The following is a 14,199-nucleotide window of genomic DNA, read 5'->3' as shown; positions in this document are numbered from 1 at the left end:
CAGAATCCCTTATCTTGCCACAGCAAAAGATGGCTGAGTCTGTGGCCCAATCTCTCTAGCTTTGATCAAGTCCAGCATTGGCTGGGAGATGAATGCGTTAACTGAAGATACTCCAGGATAAACGAGTCACATGAAATCTCAATTTCCTTTCACCATACATCAAAGATTTTTTTTCAAACATTACACAGCTTTAATTAAGTTGAACAGTTGGAGTTCGTAGCAAAAGAAAAGAGATGTTTTATCTCTGAGAGACTGTCCCTTCTCCACTCTGCAGCCATAGAACCGGTCATCTGTGAAGACCATAAAGCCTCGGGGGTCTGTATTGCATGTGGGCCACGAGGAATGACACGTCATGTGAATTTGGACAATCTGGAGCGCTGAGTGAGAAGGCGACAATCAAAAAAAAAAAAAGAAAAAACTTGCCACAGATGTTTCTTAGCTCATTAGCATTTCCAATCTAGAGGAGATCCTTCCAACATCTTCCTCTGCTGCAACAATATCATTTTACAGATGTGGAGTTAAATTAATTCAAATTAAATCGCTTTCAATCCATTTTTTATTAAAAGTAGTTGGCTACATTGTTGCATAAACATTGGTTGTAAAACACATCAGCTCTCTTTGTATAGAATTTCTTATAACACTGTGTTTCCTGGGAGCGACTGATCGCTTCCTTCATCTGGAGATCTGCATTAAAATCTTTTTAGAACTTGCTAACAACAGTTAGTGCCAAAGCAAAAAATGTTAGAAAAAGAAAAAGCATTTGCAAAACGACTAAGATGTGTGGATTTATCACCCTGATTTAACACCTAATTGCTTCTCTACATCAGGTGCTAAGCAGAGTCAGATCATCAAAAGACAGTGATGTCATAACGGCTTCCCTTCTTACAGTTTTCTTTCATATTTGCTATTTTATAAGCTTTCAATTTTTTAGATCATCAAATGAATTTCAATGAAAGACAAAAATAGCCTTGATAAAATACTAAAATGAATTTTGAAGTAACGTTTTTCTCTATAAAGATAAAAGACTTCAGTTTCCTGTTTTCTCCATATAGCTACAATACTCTTCAAAGATGCATTTTAATCAATCGGTGAAGTTTTAGAAGATGCACCTCTACAAAACTTTTTACCCAAGTATTATCTTAATTACACGTACATAAAAATTATTTTTCAGGTCAATATTCAGCCCTTAATGCGTAGCGATGCTCCATGTGAGCTCGGCTATGTAACTTGAGAGTTTGGATCTGTCACTAAATGAGTAATGTCATGAAAATAAGGGAGGATTCTTAATTTTATTTAACAGGTAGTAACCCCTTGTGCAGTGTTGACAGCAGAGGTGGAGCTAGAAGGAAGCCAACCAATGAAGGCCCCTCGCCTGGGTGATTTGCTGTTCCCATAGGAACATACTTCACCACATCAGCAACTAGCAGTTCCTCTCTAAACCAGAGGTTGGCAGCACTGATACTCTCAAGGTGGGATGTCGTAACAAATTTGAATTTTTACACTGTTCGTTAATTAACTATAAAGTGACAAATACATTTCATTAATTAAATAATCTTTCATATTAATATACTAAGATTAAATAAGGCCAAAGAAAACGAATGCTCTTTTCAGAACTATGTTTTTTTCTTTATGGGGATGAAGGGAAAGTTATGAGTCTCATCATCAAGTAGTCTTCTATGAATTTACAGATATTGAAACAACAGCTCAGTCTGTTTAACATATATTTTATTTAGAACCACAATTAATTTAGATAACACAAATTTTTAAATATGTGTGTAGATTTATTAGCAAGGGCTGCATGAAAATCTAGCCTTCATTGACTTATTAAGGAAATATGGATGATTTTCTTGTTCATTTTCAGTTGTATATGTAGGATCAGTGTAAACTGACCTTAAATAGATTTTTGTACGGATCACTTTGACGACCACTCCGCGGTAGACATTGTTCTCTGCTGGGCCACTACCATGAACATTTTCTGACTAACTGGTTAGTCAGAAAATAAACTGAAAGTTATGCTACCTTTAGACCGCAAGCAGCAAAAGCAGCAAAAACGTGCCAGCTGCTTTATTTTTGATGCTTGTATAAGTTTAGCTCTGATGCGCGGCTGAAGCATCTTTGGTGCTCTGGCTGCATTGTCGAAAACTGGGTCTGATGCGCGTTGGGCGGAGCTACCCTATCCTTTCTTTGCCTGCAACAATGGCAGCTATATTTTCTGTGATCAGTGGGTGAAAAGTAGTTTTAATATGTTTTTAATATGTTCATGAGGTGCGAGGTCCAATGGACTCACAATGTCAAATAAAAATGTTGGATTATAAAATTCGTAAAACAACATTTATTTAATTAAATGTAGTCTAGTAAAATAAATTAATAATTAAATAGGAAACGCGGGGCAACATGAATGGAGCGAGGTTTTACATTGACAGCTGGGAAATGATAATTTAACAGCCAGTGAAAAAAGGCAATATACATGTATCGGAAACATTAAATCAAACGCAGTGTGTCCCAGGACCCTGGCTTAATTACATGAAGGAAAACTGTCAGAAAATTCCTTCTCCTAAAAATCTGAGCGAGCGTGGAGCAATTTTGCTAGAGCGGCAGGAAAATTAAGTGAGGGCAGAGCGGATTTTCAGAGGAGCTTCCTCCTGAGTGGGGAGCGGGAATTGTGCAGTGCTCCGCTCAGTTTACAAGCTCTGGCCTTGATGTGCGTCAACCATTGACTTTGCATCTAAACTAGCTGCTTCTGCTGCCTCTGCTGCTTGTGGTCTGAATGTAGCATTACAGTTCTAGCACCCCTAGTGGCTGAACATTACAGTTTTGCTTTAAAGGAATGAGAGCGATACCAAAGAAGAGGCGTTCGGGAAAACAAAACATATAAGAACTAATGAATCGTATCGACTTGTTGAACATGGTGGTGAGGGGGCGATGAATTGGGCATTCCTTTCACATTGTTGTAAGATGATACAAGATGGCAATAGTTTAAAACAGCGCGTCATTCATCAAATGATAAATATAAAATGTGGTGCAGTTTAAATGGTGATCTAAACAATAAAGCTAACTTGGCTACAGTAAATATCCTTTATGTTGGCATCTTCACATTGCATTTATACAAATAGACTTATCAATTTCCTCCAACCTGCACGGTGTAGCCGCCCACAGTGGTGGCCCGCCGGGACCTCATGGACCGAGAGCCCTGCCTGCCAGCCACCAGGAAAAGCTCAGCCAGGCGCTGCTCCATGAGGCTGGCGAAGCTCTGGTAGTTAGCCTCCAGGGAGGAGCTGTCCACATCCTGGATCACTGAGCAAGGAGACAGGAAACGACAGGCAGATTTATGGGAGAGAAGAGGTGTTCAGGCAGATAAAAAGAAGCCAAACAAGAGATGGACGAGGAGATGAATGAAGGGTTGGGGAAAAAAATACAGTGACAAAGCAAAAGAAAATGGGCCAAGAAGGAAAGTTTGAAGAAAGACAAAAAAAAGTCAGTGAAGTCAGAGATATGTAAGGAGTACGACAATAGAGATGATGGATGATCTTACTCCTGAGAGCCTTCTTTACAACGGGCCATAAGTGAGATGGATCAGTGGACAGACATCCCATACACATTCACTCACACACAGCAGCATCATTCACAGCCATCCCTGATGTGATGTGAAGTGATCTCTCCCTCTGCCCCAGTCAGGAAGCTGTGAATTATACATCAATAGGTTTATCCAAGGAACAGAGCAGCTAAAGTGACTCTGAGCAGAGAGACTAGGAAGAAAAATGGATGGAGGGACAGAAAAAGCTCATGCATAGAAACATCCTCAGCAGCATGAAAAAGGCATCTTAGCAACTGCTGTTTCATCCAGTCACTGCTGAATCTGTCAGCATGTTGAGGAGAAGATTACCTGTGATCACCCAGTAGTTCCTGGTTGCTGTAGAGGTGTTGAGATTGTGGTATTCAAGAGCTGGTGACACACAGAGAGACAAACAAAGGAAAATCTTAGTTACTGTCCGACCAGCAGCCTAACCCACCTTCACTTGGTTTAGCTAATTTTTAGGTAGGGTTTTGCGAAAAAATAGTTTTGGCAATATATCGTGATTTTTGGCTGCCCGGTATAATATCAATCTTTCGGTTCCTCATATTGATGGATGAAAACAAGACATTTTTACCTAAAACAATGATGAAAAATTGACTCTGCAACGATACTGGCAGAGCTGTGGAGCCCTTTCCTGCTTTGTTCAGACCGCAGGCTGCTGAAGCAGCAGAAGCAGCTAATTTACATGCAAAGTCAATGGTTAACGCAAATCAAGGCGCAGCAAAAGGTCCCGCAGCGCGTTTTGAGCAGCAGGAGCGGCACGTCATGAGCATCTGACGCGCTGCAAAACCAGAAGCAGCCGAATTGGAAAAATTTAACTGTTGCTGCTCGACGTGCCACATCAACCAATCAGAGAAGCTGATCTTTGAGCTGGCAGGGAGACAGACACAGCACTGCTGATGCAGGGCGCTATTATCACTCCTCTGAAACAGTTCATTAACACCTGAATGAACTTTTCAGGCGTTAATTTTATTATTCTGCCATTGTTACAAGCAAAGAAATGGTAGGTCCACCCAACGCGACCCACTTTTCGACTGCGCAACTAGAGTAGCAAAGATGCTTCAGCCATGCATCAGAACTAAACTTGTACAAGCATCAAAAATAAAGCAGCTGCTCCTGCTGCTTGCGGTGTGAACGTAGTATTACTGTGCGGTGCAGCGCCATCTGTAGTTGAGGCAGTTACAGTGGAAGAAAAGAAATCAAATCCCAAACATGGATACCAAAAAAGTAAAAGATCAGGATCTTCTGATAAACATAATCAGCACTTGTTTTCTTTTTATCTATAGATTTAATTTAAATGGAAAAACTATAGCAATATATAGTGACATTGCAATATTATGATAATATCGTATTGTGACAAGTATACTTCCTATCCCTACTTTTAGGATCGATTTTTGAGGTCCTATACTGATCTAAAAAAAATGAGAAGTTTCATGTGAATCATTAGAAAGGTTTATAGGCAAGCAAAACTTTAAAATATATGTATTTTCAGAAAACAATTACTCAAGGAGGGTAAAATGACAGAATAACAGGTTCCTATAATGAAAAAAAAACAACTTCAGTCCTGTACTTTGCTTTTCTTGGTTTAAAACCTATTAAATGAATGAAAGCATAACAAGAGAAGGGGGGGAACACAGAAAACCAAGAAACCAGCTGACAACATTTAAGAAGATGCCTGAAGATATTTAAATAAATAACGTGGTTTCATTTAGAAAATTGTTTGTATGTATAAATCTGTAGAAAATAAAAAAAAAAGGCGAAAAATGAATATCTGCGTTTCTCAGATCGGATAAGGTCCCTTATTTCATCTATACAGTCAGAACCATTAATAAAAAACTGGCATGAATCAACTTTTCCATTCCTCCTAGGTGTATCCAGGGCTGTCACTAAAATACAAGGCCAGCTAAAACAAGACCTGCTCCAATTCCTTTGCTTTATTACCAGAAAATAAAGCTGTAGAAAAAGTCTGCAGAAACTACCAGTTCACTGGGGAAGCGTCCTTCTTCACTAACAAGGGGAAACAGTTGACTCCTGGATTTATTAACTGCAATAAAGCTTTTCAGGGTTAAAAAAAAAAAGGACACAGTACTTTCAATCGTGTGGAGCATCCACAACATCCACTCTGTCATCGCCTGCCTTACTGGAAGGGAAACTGGAGATATTTTCCCTATGGTTCAAGAATAATGTTTAAAATCTAAGAGAGATAAAAGAAAAGAAGAAATTCCTCAGTAATTATATTGTTGGTGTATGTTGTTATTTGATGACTGTTAGTATCATTTGCAGCAGTACAAGAAAAAGGGACTTGGCTATAAACTGTTTTCTATAGAACACATTATCTCCATTTAAAACTTAGTTTAAAAGTTGCTTTTTATTCTATGATTCATTTATAAGTATCAGAAAATTACAAGCTTGTGTGAAGCATCACCGGCTGCTTTTGACCTAAATTTTTTTCTCCTGTCCACTTTTTATATTCAGCCTGTTTATTACCTAAAATACCTGTTCCCTCACATCCAATCATCCATCTCCTTGTGTCACACAAACCATCATAACCTCTGACTTTCAGCTTCATTCTGATTCTGTTTGTCTTCTAACGTCGCCCTCTGTCTCCAGCCAACTATAAGTCAGTGGAAACGGCATGCAAGTTCCTTAACCAGCATATGCATTTGCTTTTAATTGCCTTCCAGAGACAGGTAAACTATATGAGAGCACATTTACGTTAACTGGGCTCTCCACTTAACTTAATAGAGCTCATATAAGCACTAGAGACAAACGGCACAGGAGTGTGAAGGTTGAGAGCCCTTCGTTTTGCTCTTCAAAGAATCTGTGCAACGAGCAGATGAATCTGCTGCATTCGTTTTATCCCGCAGTTGTTGGAAATTTAATTGCATTATGCAAAAAGGAAGAATGAAACAAAGAGGAGAGCAAAAGAAAATGCCCTGCTTAGTCAGAAAGTAAAATTAAAAACGAAAGTTAAATCATTGTTTTATTTTTATTTCTAGTCGAGGTTTTAGATAAAGTAACAATAATATACTTATAATAATTAAGAAAGAATTTAGCACTAAAAAATGGCTGGAACAAAACACCAGCAAATTATTTATTTGAGAATTTGACATCTATACTCCAGTAAATCATCCTGTTTCCACACAAAGTTTATTTAAAACATAACAACATCCTGTTGACGGATTATTTTTGTATTTTTGTGTTTTACGTTTTATTTGCTTAATTTTTAGCAAAGAAAGAGCCCTTGCTTTATGCATTATATATTTGCAAAAACAAAGGAGATACGATACATGTGCAATATCATACTGCACATGTGCACAAGGTAAAAACAAGGAAGTAGCCGCACCAAGGCCATTAGCACCTCCCAGCACAGTATTAAAATAATGAAAAAAAGCAACAAAAAAAAGAAAAAATGATCTAATTCCAAGAGGGATGAGATGGGAACAATGCATGGAATACAGTATGAATGCACTGGAAAAAATCCAAATCTAGATAAGTCATTTTTTTTATTAAAATAGGTGCATTTGTTCTTGATTGAGCAGGTAAAAGAGACATTTTGTCAATGGAACAAGACAATTTACACTTTAAATAGGAAAACACAACTGCATTGTCTAATTTCAAGTGTATATTATCTAATTATCTTATTTTAAGAGTAAAAATACTCAACTTACCTACTCAAATTAAGGGTAAATACACTTTATTTAGGAAATTTTAACTTATCTCTAGATTGTTTTCCAATGTGTTGGTGTTTGAAAACTTCAAACTCTTGTGAAATGTCAAAAAAGCTAGTTTTAATAACGTAATATCTTAAAACAAGATTTTTTTCAAGACTGTATCACTTATCAAGATTTTCTAGTTGTATTGTCTTGAAAAAAGTTAGTATATCTAACTTAAATATATTTCCCTAGAAGGTTTTGTATTACGTGTGATAAGAGGTCTTGACTTGATATGACAGCAATATACTTGATAAGATTTTGTGTTTTTTCAGTGTACTGAAGCGGAAGCTAGAGATGTGATCAGATGTAGCTGCTAAGTTGAGAGTTGTGTGGTTTTTCTCACATGGGTCGACCTGCTAACAATCGGCATTAGGCTCGCTTCCCATTCGGGAAAAAAAGCTGGGTCTGACCCCCCGCTGGCAAGCTGCGTGACCTCTGTCCCCCAACGCTGCATGTCTGGTGACGCCATCAGCCTGGGCTAGCGTTGATGATGTCATTGGTACAACAGATATCAGGAAAGTAAGCAATGGAAGGGAGTCAGGATGCAGTCAGTATTCTTTATAGTAGAGCTGCAACTAACAGTTATTTTACAAATCGATTAATCTGTAGATATTTTTCTGATTAATAATCGGGCAGCAAAACTTTCCATAAAGAAGACTTTTTGCGAAAACCAGGTGAAACTAAAACTTTTGCACTTGCAGAGTTCTGCGTAGAGCATATTTAAAAATGAACAAGCTTTTTAAATTTTAAATGCAAAATGTTTATATATTTTTTACAATTTTGATATAATTACTGCTCTAATTGGGTTTCTCTGTCAGCTAAAGGCATGTTTTAGAGTCTCTATACCCCAGTTGATGATTAATCAATTACTAAATTAGATGACCATTACTTCAATAATCGATTAATCACGACTAATCTGATTAATTGTTTCAGTCCTACTTAATTGTATCACTTAAATTAGCGGGCTGACCCCAGCCTGAAGCTCCCACAATATATCCCAATCAGAGCCGAGCTGTTTAAGGGCAGATTTAACCTGAGCCACTTGTCGAGTCGGTGGATGTGGGATCAACGCTGGTCGGCGAGACGTTCCAACTGCCAGTCTACACACTAAGTACAAACAACACTATGGATAGAAAGATCAATCCATTTGGCCGGTTGGTCAGTCAAAGACAGCAGATAGGTCAGAATGAAATTATTAAAGAAATGAAACAGTTTCTGAAACTTTTAGGGTCACTTTAAAGGCCGGTTTATACTCAGAAATCAGTTCGTCTGCGTGTGTACCGCAGTTAACGTAGATATGCCTCCGCCCCCTCCGCAGACCCTCTGCTGCACCACTCCCAAATTATAGGCGACCACAGACTGGAGGCTTTTGATTGGTCAAATCTACATCCGCTCTACACTATGCGTATTCCCTGTTTGGTACGTTACCGGCTTGTTCTGTTTGTACGACCGCCATTGTGGAAAACGGCTCGTGAAGATGGACCAGCTAGAAGAGCGAGGTGTGCAAGAATGCTGGGACCCTGTTTCCACCTGGATCCCTGCTCTTTTTCGCCCTCATGTCCCTTCATTTTCGCACAAACTTGCCCCCACTTCCTCACCTCCTTGGCCGTATCTAGACCCACAGGTAGTTCCTGATTGTCCTTCTTGCGTTGTGGCGTGAATTATATAAATTCCACAAAATGATAAACTGGGTATAGATCAAAAATATCTGCATCAAACCTACAACAACCTCACTACAACACACTGCTGTGGGAGTAAAACCAGCCCTTAATGGTTAAGTAACAGGATAAAAAAAAAGTTATTCAGGGACCAACATCTAAGTTTTTAGCCCAAATTAAAAAAGGTTTGATGCAGAACATAAACGTAAACACGCAATGGTCAGAGTACACTGGAAAAATTTTCTAGAAATAAGTAAAAATGTCTTAGATTAGGTGTATTTACCCTTTACTTGAGTAGGTAAATGAGTTGATTTGCCAATGGAATGAGTATTTTTACTTTTAAAATAAGATATTTAGATAAAATGCACTTGAAATAAGACAATAAAATTGTGTTTTCTTATTTTAAATGTAAATTGTCTTGTTCCGTTGGCAAAATGTTTATTTAACCTTCTCAATTCAAGAACAAATTCAGAATCAGAATCAAGTTTATTGCCAAGTAGGTTTGCACTTACAAGGAATTTGACTTGGTGTTGTTGGTGCAGACTTATTTAAAGAAAAAATGACTTGTTTAGATATTGATTTTTTCCAGTGTAAAACATGGTGGTGGCTGCATCGTGGTGTGGGGAGGCCATTTTTCCAGCAAAGATGTGTCTATACTGAGGTCATTACAAAACCAGGAAAAAACATAATACTGTAATTTGTTTTGTATGAGAGAGACCAGAACTACAGTATCTACAGACATGCCAGTCCCTCTGAGAGCTAATTAAACTTATGTAATGAGTTTATGTAATGAGGCTTCCCCTGGAAAATCCTGCCTGAAAGGACAGGACAGTGTTCTATACTTCATTATGTAATCCCCCCAAAAGTTAGATTTTCATGAAAATATAAAACACACTAAAACGACTCCTAGAGTTAATTTTGGGACAATGAACTCAGAAAACAGTTCTGTACTCAAAGAACCGAGATATCCTCAGCATGCTAACAGAGCCTTAAGGTTTTTGCCAACCTTTGTCCATTGAAATATCTACCATGAGATATACACCTGAACTATGAGCTGTTTTTACTGATGTGATCATTAACAGGAAACCTTTGGCCTTTCATTCAATAAGCAACTAACCTCTTGGTTTCTGATGGAAACATTCATCAGATTTTAGGAAAAGAAGAATGTTCTGTAGGTTTGTGAGTGTGATGTTTGCGCCCTGTGGGTGTTGCAAGCACACACCAACAGATTCTAATCTAATCTCACTCTGCTAAAATTAGCTCATCCAGGGAACACGGAGAACAGATTGCCCAAGGCAGGGCTGAGATGATAGGAGCTCTGCAGCTGTTTGCCCTTTACAAAAAAAATAATAAAATCTCCCAGATAGAATATGGAATATAAACAGAGATCATTTGGTCCAACCATGGAGGTGGGCCCATTTTCTTTGGATTGCTGCAATAAAAAACAGATCTAGCACCTGAGAAAAGGGGCAGAGCAAATTATTACACCAATGTGCTCAGAAAAAAAATAGATAAAAGACAAAATGTTTATTCCTCCAACCCTTCTTGATAGTAAGCATATCATAAACCTCAATGCATTCTTAAACTTGAAGTACTAATCTGATTTTTTCCCCCTTTGAGGATTAAATCTATAACGAGCTGAACATCCCACCCCCGTTTGACACATCAAACACCGTTTTAACTTTGATGCTACAGCCTCTATTGCTCCCATGTGACCTGCTACTTGTGTTTTCTAATTCTGGCAAACAGATAAGCACTAATGCAAAACATTATTTGCTACTTTTTAAGTTATGCTTTAGTAACACAAGAATTTCCTCCCAGGTGACCTTCATGTCTTGTAATGACAGACTGAAAACTAATCATTTCAAATCAGTTTGACTGTGATTTTATAATTATATTCTAACAAGATATACGTAAGCAAGCAGAGAGCTTCATTCAGAGAATCCTCTTGTTTTCTTTACATCCTGTATAAAACTATAAAACTGAATGTGGTTCAAAGTGGAGTCTGACTAACCTGACTCTGCCAGACGGATTTGCTCCGCATATCCATCTGGAAACCTTCCGTAGAAGTAATTTTGGGAAGGGGCGAAAATACTGGTTAGCTGATTGGCCTATGTTGGTGATAGACGGGTCAAATAAACCAATCAGATCAACGAAGCATATGACGTACTAACAGACCGATGACGGATACACAACCACAAGCCAGGCTACTCTTGCCGAAACCAGTTGGGAGAAGAGCAAAAACATATATTTTCCTCTGAGAAAAGCCTCCAGAGCAGTGTTTTGCTCTTCTTTCAGTGAAGAAATACTCTGTAACTCCGAAAGAACTTGCTCGATAGCCACGCTAACGCTAGTTTCATTGGCTGAAGCCGCCATGTTCTTTAGACTGAACTGTTGCGCTTATCGTTGTGTCACACCTCAACCCACCTCAAAGCCAACGCTGATTGGACGTTCGTTTGGTGAACGGCTCTAAATTTTCTTTAACGGAGAGTCTCCAGACTGATTACCGAGTGAAATCTTGAAAGCTCGCGAGATCAGGATGGTCTCACGAGGCTAGAGTCTGACCTCTACACAGGTGCCAAAAGTCTTAATGTTTATTACTCATGTAAGAATATAAATCCTACTGCTTTTACTCAACTAATACTTTAAAGTACACATTTTAAATCTACTTACACAATAAAAGTAAAATGAAAGTTGGAAAAAATGTTAAGGACAGATACGCTAAACCTTATACTGGTTACTGCATTATAAGGAACATGTTTCCATAATTATGGATGATAACTTCCTTATTCTTAATTTTCTTAGTTTTATTTTTTTTTTTTATGGTAACAGTATCAGATTTAATTTAGCATCATCTTGAAAATGTATTTATTTTGTTCAGTAGCAAACAACCAGTTGGTGCAGCGCCATCCACAAAGAAATACATTTTCTGGATGAAAACAATTATTTTGATGGTTTTTATTTTTTATAAATACCAACAGGCCATAATGTAAATGAGCTTAAATAAAACTAAAGAGTCTATTTTTAAAATGTAAGGAGTATAAAGTAGAGATAATTGCAAAATAATTACTCGAGTAAAGTATAGATAACCAAAATGTCTACTCAAGCAAGGTAACAAAGTATTTATTAATTGACAACTCTTCCATAAGTTCAACTATCTCACATGGGAAGCAGGTTAAACTGGTTCTGAATCATTAATCTTGCATTATTCTGCCATTGACTCTTTGATATACTTTCAAATTCTGTCTCAGCAAGAAGCAAAAGACCAAGAGAAAAATAATGTTTGGTTAACTATATATATATGTTAGGATAGAGGCTGAATTGTTTCTGGTTATCTTAATAGGGTAGAAGCAAATTAGAGTCTTTTTAAAAGTCGTAACCAACAGATTTAGTACTCTTAACTTTTCTAGGAACGCTTCAGGTAAACCTTCCTCTAGATTTAATGCTGATGACTTGGTCTCTTGGTGGCCGTCTTCCTCCTGAGCCTTTGAAGACTAAAACTTCAGGGGATAAAACTCCATATAAGTGATGCTCATTAATCTTACTGCTAAAAAAGTAGAAATAAAACACCATAGGTTATAGGTGATGACTCAGTGTTTATACTTTTTTTTATACTGAAGGTAAAATTGTGTCAAATTAGCTACTTAACATGGTTGATTGTAGGGGATAAAAATACATTTATTTTTCTGTCTGATTGGTTTATAATTATTTCCACTTAAACGGTTTAACAAAAAGCTGCAGAAATCCTGGCAAGTACTTCAGCATCAAGTAAAAATAAAACAGGGATTTTTGTTTCAAATGAGAAAATAAGGCGGTGAAAACAACTTTGGATGTTATTTATTTGTTTATTTTTACAAGAAATTAGATGAAATAAAAAATTTGGGGATAAAATAATGAGTCAGTATGATAGGATATTTAAATATGCTTTCTTTATGTCACTATTTAGTCGTGACGTTATGAGATGAGCCGAGGCTTCGAGGCGTGTGTCGAGTAACGGAGGAGGCGTTTCCCTGAAGCGCGTTTCGACGTGTGATTCATTTAGGGGAGGGGCTAAAATTGATGACGTCCGAAGCCTCACTATCATGATTCTACATGACCTCTTCGGCAAGTGGTTCAGAAAGTGCAAGAAGTCAGTCAAGATGTGGGAGTTTGTAGGACGGTTGCTGTCAGTTGGATAGAGTTTGGATATATTCCAAGAATAGATTGGTTGTTTTTCCAACCAATCTAGTTGGTTAAAACTATTTTAGTTAGAATAAACAATGTAGTGATCAAAATCTGAGCAGACCACTGGACACAGTTGTAACTTTAGTGTTTACTTCCAATGCCATCTGTTACCAATAGTTACCAATGAATGTGGCGTCAGCTGTAAGACATTGACTTTCACTCCTGAGGTTGATGGTGCAACACCTACTGTAGACTTTTGAATGTTGGGATTATACTTAAGGTTTTGAGGATGCAGAGGTGAGTTCTTGAAGATTTAATGAAAGTACTCACAGGCAACTGAGGCAGGAATCCAAAAATCAACATAAAAAGTACAGAAAAACTAGAAAGATGGAGACCTCAGGGAAAACATGCATGAGGAGCCAGGGAAAGACGAGGAACTAGCACTGAGGAACTGCACAGGGAGAGTATATAAGAGAGACTGAACAAAGACAGGACTAATGAGCTGATTGGAAACAGGTGTGGAGAGAGGATTCTAGAAGGGAGCTAGGGAAAAGGAGACAAACACAAAACGGCAACAAAGAAAAACCTTCGAACTCAAATAAATCCAGAAAACACAACAAAATAGGAATTAAACTAATAAAACTAGAAAACATGGATCAAAATAAAACTGAATATTCAAAAGAAAACTTAACAGCAAGACTGTGACAATAACTAATTTAAACTTCCACTGACATGTTTGTTAAGAAAGAAAAATACTTTCATATAATCCAGCAAAGGCTTCAAATGTTAGCTTTATCTGAGACATATTTATTTTCTATCTAAAAAATACAGTAGAAATACTTAAATCTGTTTAGTTTTTATACATTTAAATAAAATCTTGTCACACGGATGCCATTGTGCTTTTTTTTACACAGTAATGCATTGTGGGTAAATGATGTATCCAATGTCTTGTAGCGCTACCTTTGCCCAATCAAAACAACCAGTAACATTAAACATTTTCACTTTCAAATGAAGCACAATGAAATCGATGAGAAAACAGAAATAAGAGGTGATGAAGATGAGGAAGATACCCATAATGCGGCCTGGA

General features: G+C 37.6%; 1 protein-coding gene across 3 annotated transcripts in view; it reads right to left on the bottom strand.

Moving 5' to 3' along the window:
- kiaa1549la (KIAA1549-like a) overlaps positions 1-14,199 on the bottom strand; it is a 175,993-nt gene that overhangs the window by 63,421 nt on the left and 98,373 nt on the right. For all 3 annotated transcript variants that reach the window (XM_038271689.1, XM_038271687.1, XM_038271688.1), the window contains 2 exons: positions 3,884-3,943; positions 3,134-3,294 (listed from right to left, as the gene is read on the bottom strand). In XM_038271689.1, coding sequence (XP_038127617.1) covers positions 3,134-3,294; positions 3,884-3,943 — 221 coding nt within the window. The remainder of the gene's footprint in view (positions 1-3,133; positions 3,295-3,883; positions 3,944-14,199) is intronic.

This window comes from Cyprinodon tularosa, unplaced genomic scaffold (genome assembly GCF_016077235.1).
Source record: "Cyprinodon tularosa strain WSP-4 unplaced genomic scaffold, ASM1607723v1 ctg806, whole genome shotgun sequence".
NCBI lineage: Eukaryota > Metazoa > Chordata > Actinopteri > Cyprinodontiformes > Cyprinodontidae > Cyprinodon > Cyprinodon tularosa.
This window is presented reverse-complemented; position numbering and strand designations above follow the sequence as displayed.